Here is a 26,636-nt window from a genome sequence, read left to right on the forward strand (position 1 = left end):
GACAGCCTCTTCTCCTGCCACTATTTCCTACTTCCCTCCTCAGCTTTGTGCATTTCCTAACTCATACCTCTTCTTACACCTTATGGTATTTTCCCTTTGTTTCTTATAAATGTTATCGAATATGAATATACAAAGCCAAACCATTTGCCAATAAAATAAGATCACTGCCCCTGCACAGACAGGGGCCATGATGGCCTGGGACCCTGCGGCCAAGGCAGTACCTGGGGTATCAGCTCACCCATATTACCAGGCCCACCTTTCCAATGGAAGCAAGCCAAACAGGCTGCGGGAAGGGATTTTACACAGAAGAATCTTTACATATAATCCTTGAAGGGCTTAGCATTTGGTGTATCAGGATGCTTCATACAGTGGCCTTCTTCCAAACGCTAACAGGGTCGAGGGGAACATTCCACCAATACCTGTGCACATGCCAATCTTGGGAACAAAAGCCTTTGGTAGCAGTGAGCCTTGTAAATATTGCTTGAGGGCATGGGCAGGTTTGGGTTTGAATTTTGACAGCATTATTTGCTAACTGTGTGACCTTGCAGGAAGTTACTTAACTTCTCTGAGCTGTTTCATGGTAAGACAAGATTTAGGTCCTGTCCAGACATTAAGTTCAATGACTCTTAAGTAGAGTAGTCTAAATAACTGTGGGCTATTCTCTTATTTAACAGAAAAACAAGTAATTTTTCATTTAAAAGAAAAACATATAGTTTAGTCCTCAAAGGGGATGGGGCTTTATGGATTCAAAAAGAACTGAGTAAACAAATTACTACAATAATGGTATAGATTTTCCTCCATTTGTACAGTCCCTCTGTTGATCCTTGTCAACGTGGTTATGTTCCTCATGGTCATTATAGTGATAATTTAACAACATTTAAAGTGATTCATCCTTACTAGAAATTAAACCAAAGACCACTTTTATAATGGTCAGTCACATTTATATAGATAAGGATTTGGCACCCTCCCCACCCCCCAAAATGGTTCTGCTCAAATTCAAAACAGTCTATTTGGATATAAACACGGTAAGTGGATTTTTTCCTACTCGAAATGTTTTTGTCACCTAGTTTTGAAATAGAATATCAAATGCCTTTAAGAACTGTGATTATAGGAGTGATTAGTTTTAGAAAGTTTGGAAATCTGAATGTTTTTAAATACTTTTATTCTTTTCTGTGTGTGAAGGAAATACATAGATGGAAACATGATGTTAGGAAACACCTAAACACTTTGGTCAGCAGGTCATCTGCTGATTGCCGCCTCTAAGCAGAATCAGATATCGGATGTATGTATATTGTGGTATTTCCATGTTTAGGGCCCAGGCACCTGAGCACCTTCCAGGCCTTTGGTGGAGAAGCCCAGGAGTAGGTGTGCCTCTGTGTGGGGAGCCTGGCAGATAATCTCCCTGACTTGGTTGCCAGCTAATGAGGTAGGCATCTCCAGGAACCTTGGAGGTGCAAGACAGAGCAGAAGCAGGGGTGGCAGAACAGCAAAAGAGGGAAGTGTGGGGCTCCTGATCTCACCTATGGAGGGTGTGTGGAGCATCTACCCCCATGCTTTAACAGAGCCCTCGATTTGCAAAGTATCAATCATGCTAGTTACTCCATGAATTAGGCAAAATTAGAGTTATCTTTCCATTTCTCAAGATGTGGAAACATGTCCACAACCACATGGGGAGCAACAGAACCAAGACTAGAAGCAGGCATGGCCCCTAAACCCAGTACCAAACGTCATGTCACTTTGCCTTTGGCTAGGGAGCTTTTGGCTGAAATGTTGGCATGTCCTACAGCACTTTTCTTTCCAGTCTTCTGGCCACACAGTTAGATGCCCTGTAAACTGAGCAACAATTCCCTCCACCCATCTACTGGTTCCTTGATGACCACCATGCGTATGCTGGCGAAGTCAGTACAATTTTGAAAGGAGGGATTTCCTAAAGCACTGGGGCGATTTGAACACTTAGCAAGAGGCGTGGTACCGGGGCAGAGAGCTGTACTGGCGCTGGGCCTGCTGGAAGCTCTCGCGCTCCTCCTGCCGCTGGCGCTGCATCTGCACCTCCACGGACACCGAGTGCCTGCCGCTCTGCGCCTGCGGCCGGGAGTTCGGCTGAACAAAGAAAATGCAAAATAATTAACGAGAAAGAAGTTATGCATATCACATGACTGGGTGACCTAATTCTGATTCTTAAGGATTGAAGGAGAAACATTTTGCAAAATTTTTTTAAATCAAGGGTAATTTTCTTAAGTTTGAGGAAAGAGGCAACAAATTGCTCTTGTGAGCCCCAAATATTCAAGCATCTTCCACTCTGGTCCTGGCTTTAGAGTGGTTTAAAATTGAGAGGTCAGCCTTTCTAGTCTTCCTAATGAGGTCTGGCAAAAACTGACATGACAGAGCAGTTTGTATCCCTTGTATGTACAGCGAATGTTTGGGAGTAAGGTCACCCAGAAGACTAGAAGTCAGTGCCATATCAGTTAATCAATCAGTTAGTAAATATATAAATAAAATTTGTTACAATAATTCACAAAGGTGGGAAAGTCCATGTGTGCACACTTGAATATTGGTCATGCTGGTGCATGTTTTTGGTGGTTATATAATTTAGTCTAGCAGGGATACAAAATAGCTGATTTCTCTTTTACTAAGGGACCACAGTTAAATTTTGAACCAGTATCAGCTGAAACTAGGCACTGTCAGCCAGGCGTAGTTCTCCTCCAATCCACGATCGGCAGCCAAATGGGAATAGAAATGCTTATCAAAAGAATAAACCTCAAAGCTAATAGCTACTTGAGTTGGTTATGAGATAATACATTTTGCCTTGTTATTAGGAAATAGCATTTTTACCTAGGTTAATTACATCCTATAGAGAAAATTTCAATCCTTCTGCCTAAACACTGGTCAGCAGGTCATCTGCTGATTGCCGCCTCTCAGCAGAATCAGATATTAGATGTGTATATTGCTCTGTGGATCAAGCCCCAGTGGATCCTTCAGCTTCTCACTGACAGTTTTTAGCTTACTTTCTAGATCTGGCCTTTTGAAGTGAAAGCAGCTCTACTCAAAAGAAACAAGAATGCCTCTCATGTTACAAAGCACCCAACAATGGTTTATCATAGCATCAGGGGCACGCACTAAATAATCTTTTTGGTAGCTTGCAACTTGCTAACCTCTATTTCTCTTTGTGTTATGCAACATTGTGCAACAGGTCTATTCTGAGTGAAGAATGTCTGTTAAAAACAAGCTATTGATTTTCCTTTAGAATTGAAAGCCAATGGCAGACCTTGACTTGAAAATAATTTTCTAAAATAACAGAGTCTTTGCATTCATTTGGGGAGCTGTAAGATAATATGTGGGCTTGTTACTTAAAGAGTGGCTCCTGCGGTTGGCTTTTGTGTGAACAGAAAGCAAGGCATCATCTATTGTTCTCTTTCTGCCTGGCCAGCATTATCTTATTTGTTGGTAAGCAATAATAAGGCAATATACAGGACAACAATTTCAAAGCATATGGGCATAGTCAGTGAGCATATTAAAAATATCCCGATACAAAAATAATGTGTGAAGAAATTAGGCTTTACGATACCCCAGTCTCTACTAGTGGATGTTTATAACCACACTCATTGGAACAAATGTGTGTTTAGAGACCTGCTCCACAACACCGTTCACGTAACACATCAGTGGTGCCAAGTGAGTTCTCCTTATGCAAACAAAGCATCAACCAAGTTCCTCAACTCCATTAAAGAAGACAGACATTTTCTTCCATTACACTTGATGAGGCTGGCTGAGAAGAAATCTGAGCTGTTCTGTGGTCCGTGGTGAGCCGTGGGAAGCTTGAAAGAAGCCACTGGACAGACACTACCCAATTTCCTGTACACCCTCAAAAAGAACCATATCTTCCTCTCCTCCTTACCCAGTATAAGCTATCCACATGTGTTAAGTGGTCTTGAAAGACTTGGCATTGTGCAGCAAGATTCAGTACCAGCTTTTTAAGCTCGTGCTATTCTGTGACATGCTGCTCATAGAGATGTGAAAAGAAAATGCAGAGTCCTGTGGAAATTTCAGGTGTATTTTTAAGTTGTTTTCCCCAGAAGCCTGAAAATTGGATTCTGACAGAGAAAAAAAGAAGTTGAAGGGGTTTTGTTTCCCCAGCTGTGTATTTTCTGACACCTGATCACCTTGAACCTTATCAGTGGCAAGCAACTAGCTGGATCTTGATGAACTCCAATAATGAAATCATCATCAGATGGGCTCTGAAGACTTAAATGAGTGCATGTGTTTGGTACCAGCGAACTGACATCTTTCACATGAAGCTGCTTGCTATGATGAAATACAAACCTTAGCCTTACTGTTACTATTTGACTCCATTTCTCTTTTTAAAGCATGCAAAAGGGTAAGTTAGTAAACAAGAATCACCCTTATCTTTTAAGATGAAACTTTACTGGGCCATAGATTTCAAGGAAGATTGTATAGGTGACTAGCCCAGAGCAACAACTAAATAAATCCATCCTGGCAAGTCTTATACTTGGTCCCAATCAAAAATAACCTATTTCATGACTTAAATGACAATCTTATAAATTTGTAAATTGTGGGAACAGTATTACAGTACACCATCCTTTTAAATACTGCAGTTTCCATCCCTATGGCAGAAATAGAATAATGTACTAGAGTCCAGTAACCACAAAGATAAAGGAAGGAATTAAGAAAGAGATCATTTGTAACCCCAGAAAGAAGTGCATGTTTTCAAATAAAACATTATCAACAATGACAACAAAGAAACATCTATACAGGGAAATACACAGGTAAAGCATAATTGTAATAATTGTGGAGATTCACTGGATAACATGGCATTAACTTTTTTAAGAGTGCAAGTTAAAAATAACCCTGCTTTTTTTGGTGATGACACTGGTGACAAGCAATGACCTTTTAAGCAAAAAAAATAGCTGTGGTTGCCAAGGTCATTATAATGATAGAGGTTGTAAGACAGAAACAGACCCACGGTCATCTATGAACCAGGGCACTGAAGGGCCATGACGCGTGGATCTTCATGGCTCCAGTTTAAAAGCACAAGTGAAAACAATGCATCTTGCTTTCATTAATGAGCTGCAAAATACTGGCCTTTATCACGATTAAAAAGAAATACCACTTACACTATATAAAAAACTACATAAAACTTGGGAAAGTTACCCAATGTTGGGATAGCTTACTAATGTAAAACAAAATTTTAAGAATATCTTCCATACAGTGTTCCAATGAATTTATCAACTAAAAATTTCTCTCAATTAAAAAAAATCATTCTTATTTTTCCAAAATAAAAATAGACAATACAAAAAATAAAAATACATAACCAAAACTGCTAATAGTTAATGGACTAAAGAACAAAAGTAATACACAACATACAAAGTTTCAGTGCTAGAGCTAGATACTATTATAAGACTTTTAGAGCTTAATATAAAAGTATATGTGTCACTTATGAAATAAAACTCATTACTGTTTATTAACATTTACATAAAATATTCAATAATTTTTAAATACTCTTACTTTTTCACAAAGATAAGAAAATAATGTGTAAACTATGTATGTACACTTGTATATATTCATGTCTACACACACATAATATTCTTATAAATGGTAATTCAAGTGGGTTTTCCACTTAAAAAATGAGAAAGAAAAATTTTTGGATTTCTACATATGTCCAAGAGTATGTGTAGAAGACAAAAGTAAGATACAAAGAAATGTTTGTGCTTTGGTTAAAAGCTATGATGAAGTATAATGATGAAAATAGTAACAAAAAGAAAAATGGTATCCCTTTGAGATTTACAATCATTATTTTAGCAATTCAAATGTGCTGCAACCCCAATATGAATTCTATATTCTGACAAAGATGGTAATTTTCAAAGGTTGGTAGAGGGTGGAAATAAATTTTATGCCATTAAATCATGTAAAGAGTATAAATGGTTTACTTTGTTGAAAAGTGGCCATTGCTAATATTGGGAATTATTTTCCCAATTTTAGGATTGGGATTATCCCAATCCTAAAATAGTAGGATTATTTACATCTTTTAATCAAAACAAAGTTAACTTTCATGTATTGATCCTGCCTTCCCAGCCTCCTCCTAATTGCACACTGTACTTTTACAAGTGTGGACAGAACTTTGTGGATTCTGAAAGTTGAAAAGCTTAATTGCAACTAACGATGTGAGTCATGCTTGAAAAATCTGCATGAATACCAATTTCACTCATACAATTTTTATAAATACAGGTTTTGGTCTTAACACATTATCTGTTTTCATCTCATCTTTTCTAACCAAGTGTGTGGATCGAATCCCCCCCATTAAGCAGCAGGTGCATTGAAAATAAAGGGGCAGCACTACCAAACAAGCCAGCCCCTGGTGCCGTGTGCTCCAGGCAACCAAAGGCGCTTTTCCATTTCCACCACCCGTGGCCTCTGTGGGTGGAATGGACCATCGAGGAGGCTTTGGCTGGGAGGAAGGTGAGTCTCAGGGCTGTACAAGGCAAGAGTTGACTAGCAGCTCAGTGGCTTTAGCCATGAGTAAAGGCCTTTGCTGCAAGAATGGCTTTCTCCAGTTCAGTTTCCAAGGGAGGTGATTTCCACCTAGTATGAACAGGCGTTAACACTAGTCCAAGGCTGCCAACTAAGAAGACACTTTCTGAGCCAAGACATGGAGGCCCACCGTGAGGACACGACAGCAGATACCTCTGAAGTCTTGTGAAAGATGAAAACAACAAAGAAAACCATCATTTTTCTCAAATTCACTACAGGGAAGAAAATTTAGGGATGGCCGTATACTGCAGATTGGCTATTTAAAGCAGGCAAAACCCAGGGTGAAAGAAGCCATTAAAAGTCCAAGATAGGAAAATGGAGGAAAGGACAGATTTTTTTTTAAATTTGTTTAAAGACAGACAGCTTGGTAGAAAGCTTGGGGGAGAAGAGGATACTCACATTCACTGAGGATCAATTTTCTATCTGAGGGACTAAACTACTTTCAGTCACTAGAACCTGGGATAGAAAGAATTTAGCAATACAGCTATTAAAGGCTCCATTATCCCATCTATCAATCGTCTCAGCCAGCAAGTCTCCTTGTGGGCAACACTCAGGTACCTGCGAAGTTTTAATAGCACATAGTACTTACGGCTGCAGCATGCAATTTAATTCTTTTAAAAGCATCACTAAGTTCTGTCCATATCTGTGCTCTGTGATAATAACCCTAACCTCAGCTATTGTTTCATTATCTTATGAAAGATTTAAAGCACTTGCCGCTTTATGTTGCACCTGGCACGACAGGACTGGGGAAGAAGGTGCTTTTTCTACTTCTCCTTCTTGTCTTACCCAACTTGGGAGAGAATTCACTTCAATTATGGAGCCAATGAAATTTTCTGGGCTTCTGCTCATCTAAAGACCTTTTGTGCCACAAATCAGCCTCCTCAGGCCCAAACATTATTTTGAACAAAAGCCTGGGAGCAGGTGCATTCCATGCTGCTAGAGTTTAAAGAGAACATTTCAAAATGGATGAATTGAAAAAGGCTACTTGAATGAATTCTCTGCAGCATCCTTCTGATACGTAAAGAAATTGGCTTCAATAGTTTTCTGTCTCATACATCTGGTTGCACTTTGTGTGTGGGCATTCTTTTTTTTTTTGAATTTTTTATTAAGGTATGATTGATATACACTCTTAGGAAGGTTTCACATGAAAAAACAATGTGGTTACTACATTTACCCATATTATCAAGTCCCCACCCATACCCCAATGCAGTCACTGTCCATCAGTGCAGCAAGTTGCCAGAGATCCACTATGTGCCTTCTCTGTGCTACACTGTTCTCTCCGTGATCCCCCACACCATGTGTACTAAACATAATACCCCTCAGTCCCCTTCTCCCTCCCTCCCCACCCGCCCTCCTACACCCCTCCCCTTTGGTAACCACTAGTTCATTCTTGGAGTCTTGGCGTCTGCTGCTATTTTGTTCCTTCAGTTTTGGTTCATTGTTATACTCCACAAATGAGGGAAATCATTTGGCATTTGTCTTTCTCCACCTGGCTTATTTCACTGAGCATAATGTCCTCCAGCTCCATCCATGTTGTTGCAAATAGTAGGATTTGTTTCTTTCTTTTGGCCAAATACTATTCCATTGTGTATATGTACCACATCTTCTTTATCCATTCATCTACTGATGGACACTTAGGTTGCTTCCATATCTTGGCTATCGTAAAAAGTGCTACAGTAAACATAGGGGTGCATATGTCTTTTTGAATCTGAGAAGTTGTATTCTTTGGGTATATTCCAAGAAGTGGGATTCCCAGATCAAATGGTATTTCTATTTTTAGTTTTTTGAGGAACCTCCATATTGCTTTCCACAATGTTTGAACTAACTTACATTCCATCCAGCAGTGTAGGAGGGTTCCCCTTTCTCCGCATCCTCGCCAGCATTTGTTGTTCTTACTCTTTTCGATGCTGGCCATCCCTCCTGGTGTGAGCTGACATCTCATTGTGGTTTTAATTCGCATTTCCCTGATGATTAGTGATGTGGAGCATCTTTTCGTGGGTCTGTTGGCCATCTGAATTTCTTCTTTGGAGAACTGTCTCTTCATATCCTCTGCGCATTTGTTAATGGGGTTATTTGCGTTTTGGGTGTTGAAGCGTGTAAGTCCTCTATATATTTTGGATGTTAACCCCTTGTTGGATATATCATTTACAAATACATTCTATTCTCCCATACTGTAGGATGCCTTTTTGTTCTGTTGATGGTGTCCTTTGCCGCACAGAAACTTCTTAGTTTGATGTAGTCCCATGAGTTCATGTTTGCTTTTGTTTCCCTTGCTTGAGGAGATGCATTCAGGAAGAAATTGCTTATGCTTATATTCAGGAGATGTTTACCTATGTTGTCTTCTAAGAGTTTTATTGTTTCATGACTTACATTCAAGTCTTTAATCCATTTTGAGTTTACTTTTGTGTATGGGGTTAAACAATAATCCAGTTTCATTCTCTTGCATGTAGCTGTCCAGTTTTGCCAATACCAGCTGTTGAAGAGGCTGTCATTTCCCCATTGTATGTCCATTGCTTCTTTATTGTATATTAATTAACCACATATGGTTGGGTTTATATCAGGGCTCTCCTGTCTGTTCCATTGGTCTATGAGTCTGTTCTTGTGCCAGTACCAAATTGTCTTGATTACTGTGGCTTTTTAGTAGAGCTTGAAGTTGGGGAGCATAATCTCCCCAGCTTTATTCTTCCTTCTCAGAATTGCTTTGGCTAATCAAGGTCTTTTGTGGTTCCATATGAATTTTAGAACGATTTTCTCTAGTTCGTTGAAGAATGCTGTTGGTATTTTGATAGGAATTGCATTGAATCTATAGATTGCTTTAGGCAGGATGGCCATTTTGACAATATTAATTCTTCCTATCCATGAGCATGGGATGTGTTTCCATTTATTGGTACCCTCTTTAATTTCTCTCATGAGTGTCTTGTAGTTTTCAGAGTATTGGTCTTTCACTTTCTTGGTTAGGTTTATTCCTAGGTATTTTATTCTTTTTGATGCAACTGTGAATGGAATTGTTTTCCTGATTTCTCTCTCTGCTAGCTCACTGTTAGTGTATAGGAATGCCACAGATTTCTGTGTATTAATTTTGTATCCTGCAATTTTGCTGAATTCAGATATTAGATCTAGTAGTTTTGGAGTGGATTCCTTAGGGTTTTTTATGTACAATATCATGTCATCTGCAAAGAGGGACAGTTTAACTTCTTCCTTGCCAATCTGGATGCCTTTTATTTCTTTGTGTCTGATTGCTGTGGCTAGGACCTCCAGTACTATGTTGAATAACAGTGGGGAGAGTGGGCATCCCTGTCTTGTTCCCGATCATAGAGGAAAAGCTTTCAGCTTCTCGCTGTTAAGTATGATGTTGGCTGTGGGTTTGTCATATATGGCCTTCATTATGTTGAGGTACTTGCCCTCTATATCCATTTTGTTGACAGTTTTTACCATGAATGGATGTTGAATTTTGTCAAATGCTTTTTCAGCATCTATGGAGATGATTATGTGGTTTTTGTCCTTCCTTTTGTTGATGTGGCGGATGATGTTGGTGGATTTTTGTATGTTTTACCATCTCTGCATCCCTGGAATAAATCCTACTTGATCATGATAGATGATCTTTTGATGTATATTTGAATTTGGTTTGGTAATATTTTGTTGAGTATTTTTGCATCTATGTTCATCAGGGATATTGGTCTGTAATTTTCTTTTTTTGTGGTGTTTTTGCCTGGTTTTGGTGTTAGAGTGATGCTGACCTCATAGAATGAGTTTGGAAGTATTCCCTCTTCTTCTACTCTGGAAAACTTTAAGGAGGATGGGTATTAGGTCTTCACTAAACGTTTGATAAAATTCAGCGGTGAATCCATCTGGTACAGGGGTTTTGTTCTTAGAAAGTTTTTTTATTACCTGTTCAATTTCATTGCTGGTAATTGTTTTGTTCAGATTTTCTGTTTCTTCCTTGGTCAGCCTTAGAAGGTTGTTGTATTTTTCTAGAAAGTTGTCCATTTCTTCTAGGTTATTCAGTTTGTTAGCATATAATTTTTCATAGTATTCTTTAATAATTCTTTGTATTTCTGTGGTGTCCATAGTGATTTTTCCGTTCTCATTTTTGATTCTGTTTATTTGTGTCAACTCACTTTTTTCTTGATAAGTCTGGCTAGGGGTTTATCTATTTTGTTTTTCTTGAAGAACCAGCTCTTGCTTTCATTGATTCTTTCTATTGTTTCATTCTTCTCTATGTTATTTATTTCTACTCTAATCTTTATTATGTCCCTCCTTCTACTGACTTTGGGCTTCATTTGTTCTTCTTTTTCTAGTTTCATTAATTGTGAGTTTAGACTGTTTATATGGGATTGTTCTTCTTTCCTGAGGTAGGCCTGTATTGCAATATACTTTCCTCTTAGCACGGCCTTGGCTGCATCCCGCAGATTTTGCAGTGTTGAATTACTGTTGTCATTTGTCTTCATATATTGCTTGAACTCTGTTTTTATTTGGTCATTGATCCATTGGTAATTTAGGAGCATGTTGTGAAGCCTCCATGTGTTTGTGGGCTTTTTCATTTTTTTGTATAATTTATTTCTAGTTTCATACCTTTGTGGTCTGAGAAACTAGTTGGTACAATTGCAACCTTTTAAAATTTACTGAGGCTCTTTTTGTATGATCTTTTCTTGAAAATTTTCCATGTGCACTTGAGAAGAATCTGTATTCTGCTGCTTTTGAGTGTAGAGTTCTGTAGATGTCTGTTAGGTCCATCAGTTCTAATGTGGTGTTCAGTGCCTCTGTGTCCTTACTTATTTTCTGTCTGGTTGATCTGTCCTTCAGAGTGATTTGAGTGTTGAAGTCTCCTAGAATGAATGCATTGCATTCTATTTCCCCTTTTAATTCTATTAGTATTTGTTTCACATATGTAGGTGCTCCTGTGTTGGGAGCATAGATATTTATAATGGTTATATCTTCTTGTTGGATTGACCCCTTTATCATTATGTAATGTCCTTCTTTGTCTCTTGTGACTTTCTTTGTTTTGAAGTCTATTTTGTCTGATACAAGTACTGCTTTTTTCTCTCTACTAGTTGTATGAAATATCTTTTTCCATCCCTTCACTTTTAGTCTGTTTATGTCTTTGGGTTTAAAGTGAGTCTCTTGTAGGCAGCATATAGATGGGTCTTATTTTTTTTATCCATTCAGTGACTCTATGTCTTTTGATTGTTGCATTCAGTCCATTTACATTTAGAGTGATTATCGATAGGTATGTACTTATTGCCATTTCAGGCTTTAGATTCATGGTTACCAAAGGTTCCAGGTTACTTTCCTTACTAAGAGTATAACTTAACTCACTTAGTATGCTGTTACAAATACAATCTAAAGGTTCTTTTCTGTTTCTCCTCCTTTTTCTTCCTCCTTCATTCTTTATGTATTAGGTATCAAATTCTGTACTTTTTGTCTATCCCTTGATTGACTTTGAGGATAGTTAATTTAATTTTGCATTTGCTTCATAATTAGCTGTTCTACCTTCTTTACTGTGGTTTTATTACCTCTGGTGACAGCTTTTCAACCTTAGGAACACTTCCATCTATAGCAGTCCCTCCAAAATAGACTGTAGAGATGGTTTGTGGGAGGTAAATTCTCTCAGCTTTTGCTTATCTGGAAATTGTTTAATTCCTCCTTCAAATTTAAATGATAATCTTGCCAGATAAAGTATTCTTGGTTTGAGGCCCTTCTGCTTCATTGCATTAAATACATCATGCCACTCCCTTCTGGCCTGTAAGGTTTCTGCTGAGAAGTCTGATGTTAGCCTGATGGGCTTTCCTTTGTATGTGCTCTTATTTCTCTCTCTGGCTGCTTTTAATAGTCTGTCCTTATCCTTGATCTTTGCCATTTTTAATTACTCTATGTCTTGGTGTTGTCTTCCTTGGGTCCCTTGTGTTGGGAGATCTGTGGATCTCCATGGCCTGAGAGACTATCTCCTTCCCCAGATTGGGGAAGTTTTCAGCAATTACCTCCTCAAAGACACTTTCTATCCCTTTCTCTCTCTCTTCTCCTTCTGGTACCCCTATAATGTGAATATTGTTCCATTTGGATTGGTCACACAGTTCTCTCAATATTTTTTCATTCTTAGAGATCCTTTTTTCTCTCTGTGTCTCAGCTTCTTTCTATTCCTCTTCTCTAATTTTTATTTCATTTATTGTCTCCTCCACTGTATCCAATCTGCTTTTAATACCCTCCATTGTGCTCTTCGACAATTGGATCTCTGACCGATTCATTCCTGAGTTCTTGAATATCTTTCCATACCTCCATGAGCATGTTAAATGATTTTTATTTTGAGCTCCCTTTCAGGAAGAGTCATGAGGTCCATGTCATCTTTCTCAGGAGTTATATTAATTTTACTCTGAACCGCTCCTTTGGTGTTTCATATTTCTATATGGCGTCTTCTAGTGTCCAGAAGCTATACTCTCTGGAGCTGCTCAGCCCCTGATGCAATGTTGGGGGTCGCAGGGGAGTGGTATTGGTGCCTCAGGGGAGGAAGGAGCTGTTTCCTGTTTCCCCGCTGCTATGACTGTCTCCACTGCCTTAGCCAGTGGGCCGAGCACACAGGTCTAAGCCTCTATGCTTTGCATTTGTAGTTGCTGTAGACAGATCTTCCTTCTGGCTGGCCTAATGCCAGGGTAGGGTTTGCCGGTTTGCAAGCCAGGTGGGGCTGGCCAGGAGAAAGGCGCAGTAGCCTGTGTATCATGGAGGGGGTCCTTGGAGCTGTGTAGCCAGCCAGGGTGCTGGAGCACCTAGAAATCATGAAAACTCCCAACCTGCTGGGCAGAGTGCCCCTGGACAATTTTGTCTACCTGTCCTTTCTTGTGAGCAGTAAGCTCTGTGCAATCCTTGCCCCTTTAGCAGCCCTCTTGCTGTTAAGACGTCTCTCAGACTGCTTGCCTTTCTTTTGTCCCAGAGAAGCCGGATATGGATTCCTGCTTTCTGCAAGTGGCTGGAATCTCAGTCTCTCTTGGAATTCTCCTGGCTTAGCTTTCCAATCCCCTAATCATGAGAGTATCATGAAAGCACCATGAAATGTAGGTTTGTGCTCCCAGCGCAGATCTCCGGAGCTAGGTATTCAGCAGTCCCAGGCCTTCCACTCCCTCCCTGCTCCATTTCTCTTCCTCCTGCCGGTGAGCTGGGGTGGGGGAGGGGCTTGGGTCCTGCGGAGCCACAGCTCTGGTACGTTACCCCGTTCAGTGAGGTCTGCTCTTTTCTCCAGGTGTGTGCAGTCTGGCGCAGTCCTCTTTCCTGTTGCTCTTTCAGGATTAGTTGTATTCATTATATTTTCACATTATATGCGGTTTTAGGAGGAAGCCTCCGTCTCACCTCTCACGGTGCCATCTTTAATCCTCCTGGGTGATCATGTGTGGGCATTCTTAACAAGCATGACAATTCCAATTAATATGGTCTAAGTCGCACATAGAGCTTGGAGATGAGTTTATGGTTCCTTAAAACTAAAATGATTACAAACCATTCCAATGGGTAAGATCATGGTCTCATCCTTTCCAAATATAGTGACCTTTCATGGTCAGAATACATGTGGGAAAAGAAAAAAGAATCTAAGATACTCAAAGCTCATTTTGTAAAACAGATAATAAAAACCAGGGACCAAGCAACATTTTGAACAAGTGAGCAGTTCTTATTGAGACAACAATGAGAACTGATATGAAAATTAATACCCTAAGTAAAGTTAGTTACTTTAAGCTCATTTACATGATCAGCACCTTGGAGAGTCCACAGCAAGACCCCAATTGTTTGAAAATGAAAAAATTAGTAAATAAAAAGAAAAGAAAAGGTCAACTTCTGACCCATGACTTAGGAAATTATTCCATTGCTCCAGTAATCAGCCTGTCATCTAAATAATTCCTGCTCACTCATTACAGGAAATAATAATACAAGCCAAGTGTCTATCTAAAGTTGTATGGCATTTTGACATGCAATAACTTGGCCTCTGATCTTCAGTAGTGGAGTTTCTAAGCGTATGAGATTCTCTTAAACGTTTTTCCTAATATGATTGTTCGTATTAAGTCAGTAACATAGAAACATATGTCAACATATTCACTGCCCCCATTAAGAAAAAAAATCGTATAAAGAAATCAAAACAGATATCAAACCATTTCCGCAGCTCACAATGAAAAATATCTAGAGCTGAGCAGCAGGAAATCCTCATTTAGGCTCCAAGGAAACAGGGGATCTTGCATGTGGATAAAATGTTGACAACCAGAAATAAATACAATTGCTTAGTTCCTAAAGATATGTTCTGTTTCTCAAAGTTAAATATTTAAAATATATTTCAACTTCAAAGAGGTGTTTTCTCAAACCTTTCCTGACCACCCACAACTGACTTGGCCATGGCTCCTCTATGCTTAGTAGTCCAAGCACACCTGTGTCATCAACTGTACAAAAACCCTTTCCTTTGTATCAGAGTCACTGTACAGTTCTAAGGGCATTTTTTCTTTCCCCTCTTTGTTCTCCAGCAACAAACACAACGCCTGGAACATAGCAAGCACTCAGTGAATTGGGTGAGTGAAATGGTTAATGAAAGAATAGATGTTGTGGATATGCCGGGTTGGAATCCACACTCTCAGGGGAAGTAAATGGTGTAACACTGCTTCTCCCGGGTTTGCACTGGGCAATGAGAAACCCACAAAGGGCTGTGCAACGTTGGACCTGTGGTGTGACACTTCCCAAACAGTTACTGTTTTCTCTTTCAAGTTGCCACTGTGCTCACTCCCCTTGTCAGCCTCCTTTGTGCAAATATACAGAGTTAAGGATGTTTGCATGCATCACAAAAGAACCCTACTTTAAGAAAGTTGGCAGAAATAGATTAAATCAATTATGCCAAAAAAAATTTAAGTAGATTAGCATAATTCCATCGTGTAGCTACATGGGAATGACTCAATTTACTCGATCATCTAAAAATACTACTTTGTTAAAAACACCATCAATAGTAATACTGTTGCAGAACACAATTAGAGATTTTCTCACATGTTAAATCTGCTGAATTTGTTTTACAACCTGCCAAAGGCAGGTTAGAATGGATGATTTCATAAGGAGTTTTTACTGCTGCTTGACGGGGTCTCATATTGCCATCTGCTTGTTCTAAGGTTCCATTTCCTCACCTGAGCTAAGGTAAAGCCCTTCAAACTACTACAGATTCTCCCATATTTTTCTTCTCCTTTCATAAAATTAATCTTCCACAAATTCTGATTTGATCAAAATCCTAATGATAAAATATCTGTACAGGTTTATGGCTTTATGTAGTGAATACTGAGGGTGATGGATTTTAGAACCAAACAGGACTTCAGAGATGACTTAAATAGTCTAGAGCGGTGCTTCTCAAAGTGGAACATGTTTCAGAATGACTTGGAGGGCTCACTAAAATACAGATTCCAGGGCCCCACCCAGAGATTCAGGTCTAACAGGTGTGAGGCAGGGCCCAGGAATGTGCATTTAGAACAAGCCCCTAAGTGACACTGAAGGTGCTGGTCTGTGGACCCCCTTGGAAAAGCTCTACTTGCATCTGCTCTGCTTTACTCAGCTTCCTCTTAAATTTTCATTTTACCAAAGGGTTTGATAACTGTACTCAGCCTTCTACTCTGACCCTCTTGGATTACAAAGAAGGAAGCTGAGCCCTGGACAGTCAGGACACCTGGCTAGTGGGCCAGTGCTCTGTCCTGATACGATGCCTCATCACGCTTCCCACCCGTCACAGAAGGCTCCTACTACAGTCCTCCCTTAACCTGTCCTTTCTGCAACATAACCAACCTCTCAGTAGTTCTGCATAAGCTGGGTGGTCTACCCTTCTCCAAATAAAACAGGATCATTTTTTTACTTCAGGCCTTTTCTAACACCATTCTTTTTTCTGCCCTACGTTCCCAAATGCTTAGTGTAATTATGTTCCCAACACTTTGAACTGAACTCAATATTTTTGGACCTTAGTCCTTTCCTCTGCATGGATAGCATGCCTTCCACCTCAACATCATCTAGAACTGTGCCACCTCCAAGGTCCTCCACACACACAAATACTGCTTTGACTACAGCCTCCTAGGCTTGATAACCTCTAGGCTGCTGTCCCTTCTTGCATCTTACTAGGCACTTGGGGTAGTGCGTCCTGGAGCTGTGCTGACCGCCCCACCTAGACTGGGCAATGCTTCACCAGCATCCTCACCAGGGCTCCTTCACTATCTGCCAATCCCCATTACAGAGTTAGTGTTTTAAAAACTGTTTTTTTCTATTTTCAGTCCTCCAAGCCTTTTGGCTATGATCACATTATCATGTTGATTGGACTTACTAATACCCTCAGCTAGATTTTCCTACCACAAGTAGCCTATTCTTCATGTCTATTTGACTCTCTCTCAAGTTTCCAAAGAGATTCTTCAGGAATCCCCATCATCTTGAACCTCCAAATCTGCCCCAATGCTTCCCATTTCCAGAAGTGCCATCACCTCTAAGGCAAAACACAAGATCAGAGCACATGTCCTGGCTGGACTGAGGGGGATTAGCATGCCACACTGTGGAATTTGGACTTTATCTAGTAGGCATTTAGAAACGATGCAAAGTTTTGCTTTAGAAAGATCATACTGGTGGCTATGAGAGGAATGAGCTAGGATGGGGACATAGGCAGATAAACAAGAGAGACTCAACAAAGAAGATGAGGGAGAACAGAGTCAAGAATTGCTAAATACTGTGCTTTGCACGTAGTAGATACACAAAAGATATAAATTGAACTAATCTGGCTGTGATTCTGAGAAACACAATATAGAAAAATATTTACTAAACTTAAGAAAATGCACAGTTGAGAGCAAGAATTTGCTATCTCTTTTCATAAGGCAAATGAAACCTATTATGCAATGGACAGATGGTGCAACTAGATATGAAATGAAATTAGCAATGATGAAACCCAGATGGAAATGAGGGAAAGGTCAGGATGTCAAGGGTCAGAGGAATTTGGCTCCATATTGTCTCGTTTCATAAAGGACTGAGGTCATAGCTTAGTGGCTTTTACTGAGGGGATGTTGTAGGACTGTTTATTGTGCCCAAGAACAAAATACTTACCCAGGGCTGTTCAAAGCTATAGGTACGTCGCCGATCTTCTACATCCTCATCCTGCTTTGCTTGCTGAAATTCTTGCCGTAGACGCTGTATCCGATCATGGTTGCTAGGAGTTGATCTGTTGCTAAAAGCGAGAAGGGGCAACAATGAACACCCTTCAGAAATACAGTCTGTGAATCATAGTTGCTAGGGAAAAAATGGCAGCTTGCTGTGAAATGATGCTGTTTTAAGAGGAAGTGAATTTTCAAAACAATATCTGGGCATTTAAAAATGTGCTTTCACTTTCTTATGATTAAGTCTTACTGAAGTTATTTTAGACAGATATTCAAGAGGGCAAACAGGAGTTTTAGACCTTATTTCCTTTCTGTAATCTGGCAAGGTGTTGGCAGCAAATTTTTGGAAAGGACATTGCATTAAGTCAGAAATACCAGGGTCCAGTCCTATGTACTCCACCTTCTGAGACTAAGGCATTTAATACTTCTGAGCTGTGGTTTCTTCAGATATAGTCAATAGACATAATAATCACTTTTGCTCAAAATACCATAGCCGCAACAATCAAGTGAGATAACACCATACAATAGTCTCACACATGTGCAGTATTACTTTCTTAATGCCATTCTCTGAAGTTCCTATTTATGAGTTATCAGCATAAATGAAAAGCATTTTTGAAATAAATGCAAGTGGTAGTTTGATTTAACCAGTTGGTTAATAATAATGTTGCCTTCTTTTTTATAGCACTGAATTTTGCTTGATCCTCACAAAAAACTTTAAAAAAGGTACAGAAGGTACTATTTCTCCCTCCCTCCCTCTCTCTTACCCTTTCTCTTTCTACACACACACACACACACACACACACACACACACACACACACTTACAAATGTAGAAACTAACATTCCAAGAAGCTGAGGGATTTGTCTGAAGTCTCCCAGCTTGCCAGTGGTGAAAATGAGCCCAGGATCCAGATTTTTCTCATGTTGAATCCAGCGCTCATTTCACTATGCTATGCTACATCACTTAGCCAAACATTCAGACTCCATTCCTTCCCTTATAAAGTCATATAAAATTTAAAAACAGTATTTTGCAAGAGTTGTAGGGCTGACCAAAATTAAATCAGCCTTAAACGTATAGCACTGTAGGTCTATTTCTTTTCCTGAGTGTTGTGTCCTGTAAGGAAAGCTACTCAAGCACATTAGGCACATATTGTCTCCCCAACAAAGCTTCAAACCTGAATATAAGACCAAGTCTTACATTTCTCATACATACCCTCCAGGCTGTGAGCCATCAGGAAGATCAGGTCTCTTCACTGAATGCATGTTGCCCTGGTTACTACTCAGTGCATATCTGAGATTTTTTGGCTACATACCCTCTGGGCAATATCATTTGTGAGAGGTCGTTAGGAAAGAGAGTCTGTCATAGTAGAGTTTAAAATACTCAAATTAACGTGTCTTCACACAATTCCAGGTATTTTGAAGAATCCAAAAGGTTTAAAAATTGCAAATGTTTGCATACAGAACCACAATATTAACATCTTCCAAGAACATAGGATGGTATTTCATCATTTAATCTACTGGGGGGTCCGGTCCCTATCACTTTTATGTTACTATCACTTTCATTAGGGTTTCAGGAATATCCTGTCAATGCATTCCATTTGATTACTTACCCAGCCAATAAAAGCTTGTCTTCCCTGTTTTTCTGACAAATCTTTTTGAGCTGATCACCTTGAGAACTTTCAGGTTAATGAATCTATAAAATGTGCTGCCTGACAACACGAGGTTGCAGCACACATTTGGATATAGCTGCAGAATTCACCCTCTGCACTCTTGAGCAGGCAGATTGTTATGCCCATTGGCTTTTAAAAAACATATACAGCATCCTATATTTTTGAACCCATAACTTTTCAAAAATGGCTTCCACTGGCCTGCCCTATATATGGAAATCCTTGCTGTCCATGTGAAACAGTGATGGTGTGGGCATGAAAAGAGAGTCATCAGAGAGATAGGAAAGTGAACATTCTTTAATCTCACCGCCATCTTTCCAGCTGTGCCTTCTTTATTCCTGGAATTCTGCATAGCTTTTAATAGGAAGATTGTAGGAAGCTTGACTGACCAAGTATTTAACAAGTCTAACTGGAAATATTTCCCTTATTACTTTCACGTGGCATAGACAGTTTTAACCCCATAATTATTAGGTTCATGAAGTCTAAACCATTGGTGAAAGTGGACCTCCTAGCATTTGTGATTAATTTAAAGTACAATCTCCCAACAAGGGAAGTTGACCTAGAGTCCTTAATTTTAAATTCTGCTGACCTCGATGTTTTTTCATAATATAAGACAAGTTCTGGAAGTTACTTCAGTCTGTATTTCCAAATCTAAGCAGCCGGTGAGCTGATCATTTCATTGTTTTCCTGTGCTTCCTTTCTTCGCATGCTCTAGAGAATGTCAAGCAGCTTGCCTACAGCTAGCAAAGCTGCTGCTCTAAGGGTTGAAACTGGGAAATGGGCTGCAAGCGTTTTCATGACTGATGGTAACTTCCAAGCATTGGAAGGCTGTCAAGCATCCTTGGGAAACAAGGGTTGGCATCTGGAGATGAAATCTTGGCTTCACGAGACGGAACCACTGCAACTACCCAGTTCTGTGTCTCAGGCCAGGATGGGTCCATAATTCACATTTGGACTTCCTAAGTTTTTGGTTAGCTCTTCGGCCAAGAAAGCCAAAGGAAATTTTAAATATTCATTAGCATTAGTGGCTAATCCCTACATACTCCAATCAACTTATATTTAGGTCCACTGCCAGCCTAAAGTTTCTCATTATTTTTTTGTGAGGAATATAAAAAAGACACCACCTAAGTTGATCAGACAGGCAAAGGAGACAATAAAACTCTTAATGAGAGGTCAGGAAATTATAATTTACTGATCGTCCACAGAAAGAAGGGATGATGAAGGGGAATTATAAACATACTTTATGTGTAAAAAATCCATGCAGACAGATGTAGAATGGTTTAAGTCTAATACTAACACTTAACCTCCCCTTCTAAATTAGGATTTTCAGCCCAAATGGAACTTTCTTCTATAAAATGTGTGCATGTTTGTTTAATTCTATTTAGCAGAATGAAGAAGGTTGTCTGGGTTCAGTAATGACCTGGGATATTTTCTAACAGGGCTAGGAAAGGGGACATTGGATCACACACTACAGAAACTCCTAACCCAGCGTGCACAACATAACCCTGACTTAGATGGAACTCACACCTATCCCATCCATACTTACTAGGGGGATTACACCCTCTCCTGCCAGAGGTATATCTTTCAGTGTAGCAGGCTCTAGACCTTTCAGATAAGACTACTGCAACATGCTCTGCGGAAGCGGAATGGGGCAATTCACGCTAACTGCAGCACAGACCCTATCTGCAGGTAAACATGGGAGCCTGGCCTGTACCTGTGCCCCAATGCATGCCAATTTCACCACCTCCTTCGGAGGCACAGTGATGGAGAGAAGAGACTTCACAACAGTGGTTCTCATGGATGCACACGGTGTTCATGAGAATCACCATGAGCGCTCATTTAAAAACCTGGTTGACAGAGACTCCCAGTGAGATACTCGGATCCAGTCAGTCTAGGGCAGGGCCCAGGAATCTGCACGCACTTGAAAGCATGGCGGGTGCTACGCAGACAATACTTTGCAAAGCCTGCCAGCTTCATAGTTGGGACAAATTCTAATGCCTGCAGGACAATTAACTAGAGTGAAGAAGACCCCACTGTACTGGGAGCTCCTGTATCTAATCTGTGACAAATGGGAGCATTACAGTTATTCTGGAAGGCAAGGCCCTCACTTGGTTTCAGTCCATGGTTTCCATGAAGGGATGTAGACCTGGTGCTCCAATTTTTTAAAAGAGAAGTCAGACTACAGTTTTCCTCCCATATTTAAAATGTTAGTTTATTTTAATTTTTTAGTCCTAGGTGAGCCAAAAATATATATAGGTCTGTGGCTGGCTAGCTTGCAACCCCTTCTTCATACTCTACAGATGCTGCCTATTTTATATGTTGCTTTTCAAGGTTTTTTAAGTTCACTGCACCAAGATAAGGCCAGTGGTCCCCTAGTAACATTCCCAAGAAATAAATACTAAAAAAAAGAAAAGACAATGGGCATTGTCCACATAGTCTTGCTTCTCCGAAGCTGTGTGTGCCTTCAGATCTGTCTCACACCAGGTATACTGCCCTGCAGGCTGGAGCTCTAACCTACCTTCTCCATCCATGAGAAAGAGGAGTTTATGATGTGACTGATAATTCTTTATGGACTAAAAATACTTCCACATTTGCAATTTTAATTATGCAAAAGAAATCTGGAAACTGGAATCGAGGGCATGGTTTTAAGATCCAGAATTCAGTGGAAAGGAGAACTACCACTCATTTTCTTCTTAACACACAGATAACTGTCTTGGTGTTCACCACCTGCCCATAGAAGGAAGAGGGAAGGTAGATGGAAGGGGGGGAATGCACGGTGGCAGGCTTTCTGTGGTGCTCAGAGGGGGAGAAGACTGGATCCTCTAGGACAAGAGAAGTCGCCAAGGAAGAGAGGAGAAAGCTGTCCATACCTTTCTGTCGTACCCTCTGCTTTTCTTTTTATCTTTCTAATTCCACCACTAAGTCAAAAAAATCAGATTCCACTCCCATAAGGCCTTTCCTAATTTTTACTTTCATGTGACAATCTTTTCCTTTCATCAATAATAATTGTCCTTTGACCCAAATACTGTTTGTTCATAAAACTTCCATACAGTGTATGTGTTTCTCTTTCTTAAGTTTATGCCTTCATCACAACCATTTCACATGTACAGGGTACATTTTGTGTGTTGCATCATTTTGGCAGGTGAATTGTTCGGCAAATATTTGATATGGACAGACTTTAAGGTGGCCCCAGCATCCCCATCCCCTGGCGTTCACACCTTTGTGCCACCCTCCATGTGGGCAGAGACTGTGACATGTTTCCATCCAACAAAATGCAGCAGAAGTCAAAGAAAGTTTATGATCACACTTCTGTGATTACATAAGAAGACAGTGCCCATCTTGCTGGTCTGTATCTCTCCTTTCTGGCTTTGAAGAAGGAAGTTGACACAGATTCTACAGCTGTGAAGAACAGAAATGCTGTCAACAAGCCCAGGAGTGTGGAGGTGATGTTTCCCTAGCAGAGCCTCCAAGTGAGCAGCCAGCCTGGGTGCTGCCTTGATGAGACCCTGAGGGGAGGAGTCAGCTAAGCCAGACTCCAGACCCATGGAAACTGACAGAGTAGGCGTGTGTTGTTGTAAGCTGAAAAGTCTATGCTAACTTGTTATGCAACAATAGAAAACTAAAACCACTGATGTCTGCCCTCGCCATGTGACTTGATTTGGCCAAGAGGATCTTAGTGGATATGACTCAAAGAGAGCTCTGAAGTATGATTGCACGGTGGGTCTGCCCTAGCGTTCTGATGCAACAGAAGTTAACACACTACTTATATCTTCCTCCCTTAAACATGCATGCAGACTCCCTTCCTCACTACTACCTCCACAACACTTTGAACAATGTTAGGTGGTTGTACATACTTCTTAAATGAGGTGGAGTGGCCTATAAGCACAAAGACCTATGCCCTGCCCACAGTTACAACAAATATTGCCCACTGCAAATGCATGTTGGTTAGAAGAGCAGAATCAAAGAGAGGAATCATATTTTATGAATGAATTTACCACTGTCATTTATGTGGTTAGTCACTCCAAAGTTCTAGTCTGTGAAAAACTGTGCAAAGTAAATACTATTGCAGAAGATATTGCTGAAAAGTGGTCATTGCCCAAAGTTAACACATGAAACCAACTGCATGTGCTTTCCATTGAACACCAGTATGGAGCCAAGAACACACTGTAGAAGTCTTACCCAAGCACTGAGAGTACTCCATACATCAAGCTCCCCACCACTGCACCCAGAGCACCCTGCTTTGGCTCAGTGGTCTCTGAAAGTCAGCCCTCATGAGGCTAAAGCAGTGGTGAGGATGTTTGCCTGGTGTGGAAACAGCTGCCAACAAGGTCATTCAGTTGAACTGAATCAAGGGCTCACTCCTAGTTTCTCCTCTGGCAGAGACTGGGGACCTGCTAACACCTGGGTCAACACACAACTCACAGGAAGATATTCCTGGTTAAAACTGGTCTTCCCTAGTTTGCCGAGGGTCCGGAACTTTGATGGCTGTCAGAGCCCCAATCTACCAAACAATAGGTATACAGTAAAGATTATTTTAGCCATATCAGCTCATATGTTTGGCCTTTTCATTTTTGAAATATGTATTTTCATCCTGAGCACATTACTTTTGGCCTAAGCACAAAATTCTGTTTCAAATGCTGGTAAATTTTACACCTAAACTTGGTTTCTAGTTACTGGTGATGGAGAAGTAGATTACTCTTTTCCTAATTAAAAAAATATTAAAGTCAATTTCCAAATTATATCTGAGGTCTTGGAAATAGTGCAGCTCCACACTTGAAGCTTTTTTCCTGTCAATGTATTTCCACCATGCTCTCAGGTACAACATTCTGCGCACACACCAGAAGGGAAACATGGACCACTGCTCACTGCCAGCTTCTCTGCTAAGGAACTCCTTGTTCTCCACCTGCCAGTGCTTCAAAGTCCTTCCAGGTTCTGGGATTCCACAGTCAAAACTTCTGAAACATTAGTGTGGTCTATATCCCAGTTAAACCTTCCAGGACTCCATTCATTCACACTCAAATATCCTGCTTTCTTGAACTCTGATTTTTCCAAGGCTTGAGAATGTCTTTAGGTAACAACTCAATCTTCCCAGGGGATCCCTGTGTTTTGTGTACTTATTTAAGGGAGATGTATCTCTTCCTCGACCTCCTTGGTAGCTACACAGATGGAAAGACTAAAGACCTAGTACATTATGTCAACAACCCATTCTTCAAGAGTACTATTATTTTTTTAAAGATTCTCATTGGAGATACATTAGAGTTATTTCTCATCCTTGCCCAATGGCTAACTCTTCTTGCATCCTAGGAAAGGAAAAATTTTAGTCCCTTTATTTGTATCAATGGCAAGTCTCAAATTCAGCTATTTCATGGATGTTACTGAAAACAGACACCAGGACTGGAGGAAGCAAAAAGTGACACTGGAAAAAAACATATGTAGGGCAGATCTGTCACATAGCTGTAGAAACAGGCAGCTAGCAGTGGCCATGAGCGTTTCAGATCATTAGGCAGTGTCTTACTGGGATGTCATGCATGGATGTACAGAGTTGTAATCCTTTCACAACAGACAGATTGTCAGCATGATAAAGTGGATACAAACAAGTTCCTGACCAGGTATGACTAAAGAGTTAGGGGGAGAAATGACTCTGAACTCAAAAGAATGCTAGCACAGCTACCAGGGGCTGGTGTCATTCGAAGATTACAGGTTAAGTAACACTCTTCCCACTTAGATATTTCTCTACACTGATTAGCAATTCCATAAACTATTCCTGATCTTGTAATCGCCAAATAGTTATAATCTACAGATGTCAGAACTGAGTTCTTAATTGCTGTAAATTAGTGAGCAAACACAGGTTTCTCATTAAACCCATTATACCTCGTATGTTAAAATGGAGCACTTGTCATGTTTTCTTCCCTGGCACTCAAATCAGGGGCATGCTTTGTAAAATCTTAGGTACAGAGAGGCAGAAAGATATTGCTAGGGTGTATGAAGCAGGCTCCTGTCCCTGATGGTATGCTTATTCTTGGGGAGAAAACCTTTAAAAGGCAATGAATTTGTTGCTGAAATTTTTAATGATGAGCTACACCACACTTCCACCTTTGCTTTAAGAGAGTAAAGTGGTGTCAAGCCTCTGGGAAAAGCTTTTGCTTCTCTAAGGGGAACCTAGAGTGCTTCCTCCCATGGAACAAAGGATTTGCCTTCTGTCCTCTGTGCAGGTGAAGAAGCGTAAATTGCTAAGTTAAAAGGCAAGGCAGGAACAGACTAGAATGCTGTGGAAAAATGAACCTGGATTTTCAGATTAGGTAAGCACTGTAGCAACCCGGCTGAGACTTTCTACTATGGCTCGTTCTCCCAGACTGGAAGATTTATGAGGAATGGGGGAAAAGGGTGGGAGGGTTAAACCAAGAAATGTATCAATTACCAAACTACAAATAAAAATAGCTCCTTTGCACAAGCTACATTAAGTTTTATCAGCAAGTATCTTGGGGTTTTACTCAAACCACAGGTCATAAATTCACAGTAAATCCCCCATATGTTCACCAAACACCTGAATTCAATTTCTCTTCTGGTTGTGATGTAGGAATGTGGTGCTCAAATTAATTATACATGCAAAGTTAGTTCCCAACAAGGGCAGCTTTTTTGTAATGCTGAAGGGTATTTATAATACCTAAAATTTGGAGATAGGTCTGTCTTCAAACTTAGCATTTTTGTATTGGTATGTAGGTATGAATTCTTTCTTCCAAGTTTGAACAGTGAAAAAATAAAGTTTGTAAATACCTTGTTATAGTAGCTGCCTTTTTCTATAGATCACCCCAGACATATGTGAGATGTAACAATAGCCTTAATATTTACTTTAAGGTTTTTATACAACTATTTCTGTGGGTATGTACAAATCACCTTGAATTATAGAGAAAGTCTAAAGTGAGAGTACATGGCTGTATTTATATGTGTCTGTGTACTTGCGAAATGAGCTACTCAGGAAATATCTTGTCATTTTCAGTTTATTTTCACAGTTTTACTCATCATCTGTAATATGAAAAGAATTAGGAGAAACTTATGCAAATCCCAAAGGCATGCACTTTCCTCAGCTGATAAAATGCATTTTCAGAATCTGACACTCATGATTTGTTGTCCATTTCACACCAATTTCAGTGTAATAAATCATAACAAATTAAAAACATACAGTGATGTTCTCTGGGTTAAAAAGGTGGTCACCAAAAGCTGTTAATACTGCATTTGCTTCTGATGTAATGAGTCACAGGGATGGTCAGCTCTCTCCATCAGAAAGACTCAGGACAAGATCGCCCTCCAAGT

The 26,636-nt window shown here is 40.0% G+C and overlaps 1 protein-coding gene across 24 annotated transcripts in view; it reads right to left on the minus strand.

The window, feature by feature from the left end:
- The window catches only part of PARD3 (par-3 family cell polarity regulator), an 815,317-nt gene that overhangs the window by 6,202 nt on the left and 782,479 nt on the right, over window positions 1–26,636 (minus strand). For all 24 annotated transcript variants that reach the window (XM_057498381.1, XM_057498383.1, XM_057498384.1 and 21 more), the window contains 2 exons: window positions 17,611–17,731; window positions 1,973–2,100 (listed from right to left, as the gene is read on the minus strand). In XM_057498381.1, coding sequence (XP_057354364.1) covers window positions 1,973–2,100; window positions 17,611–17,731 — 249 coding nt within the window. The remainder of the gene's footprint in view (window positions 1–1,972; window positions 2,101–17,610; window positions 17,732–26,636) is intronic.

Source organism: Manis pentadactyla, chromosome 3 (assembly GCF_030020395.1).
Source record: "Manis pentadactyla isolate mManPen7 chromosome 3, mManPen7.hap1, whole genome shotgun sequence".
Lineage (NCBI taxonomy): Eukaryota > Metazoa > Chordata > Mammalia > Pholidota > Manidae > Manis > Manis pentadactyla.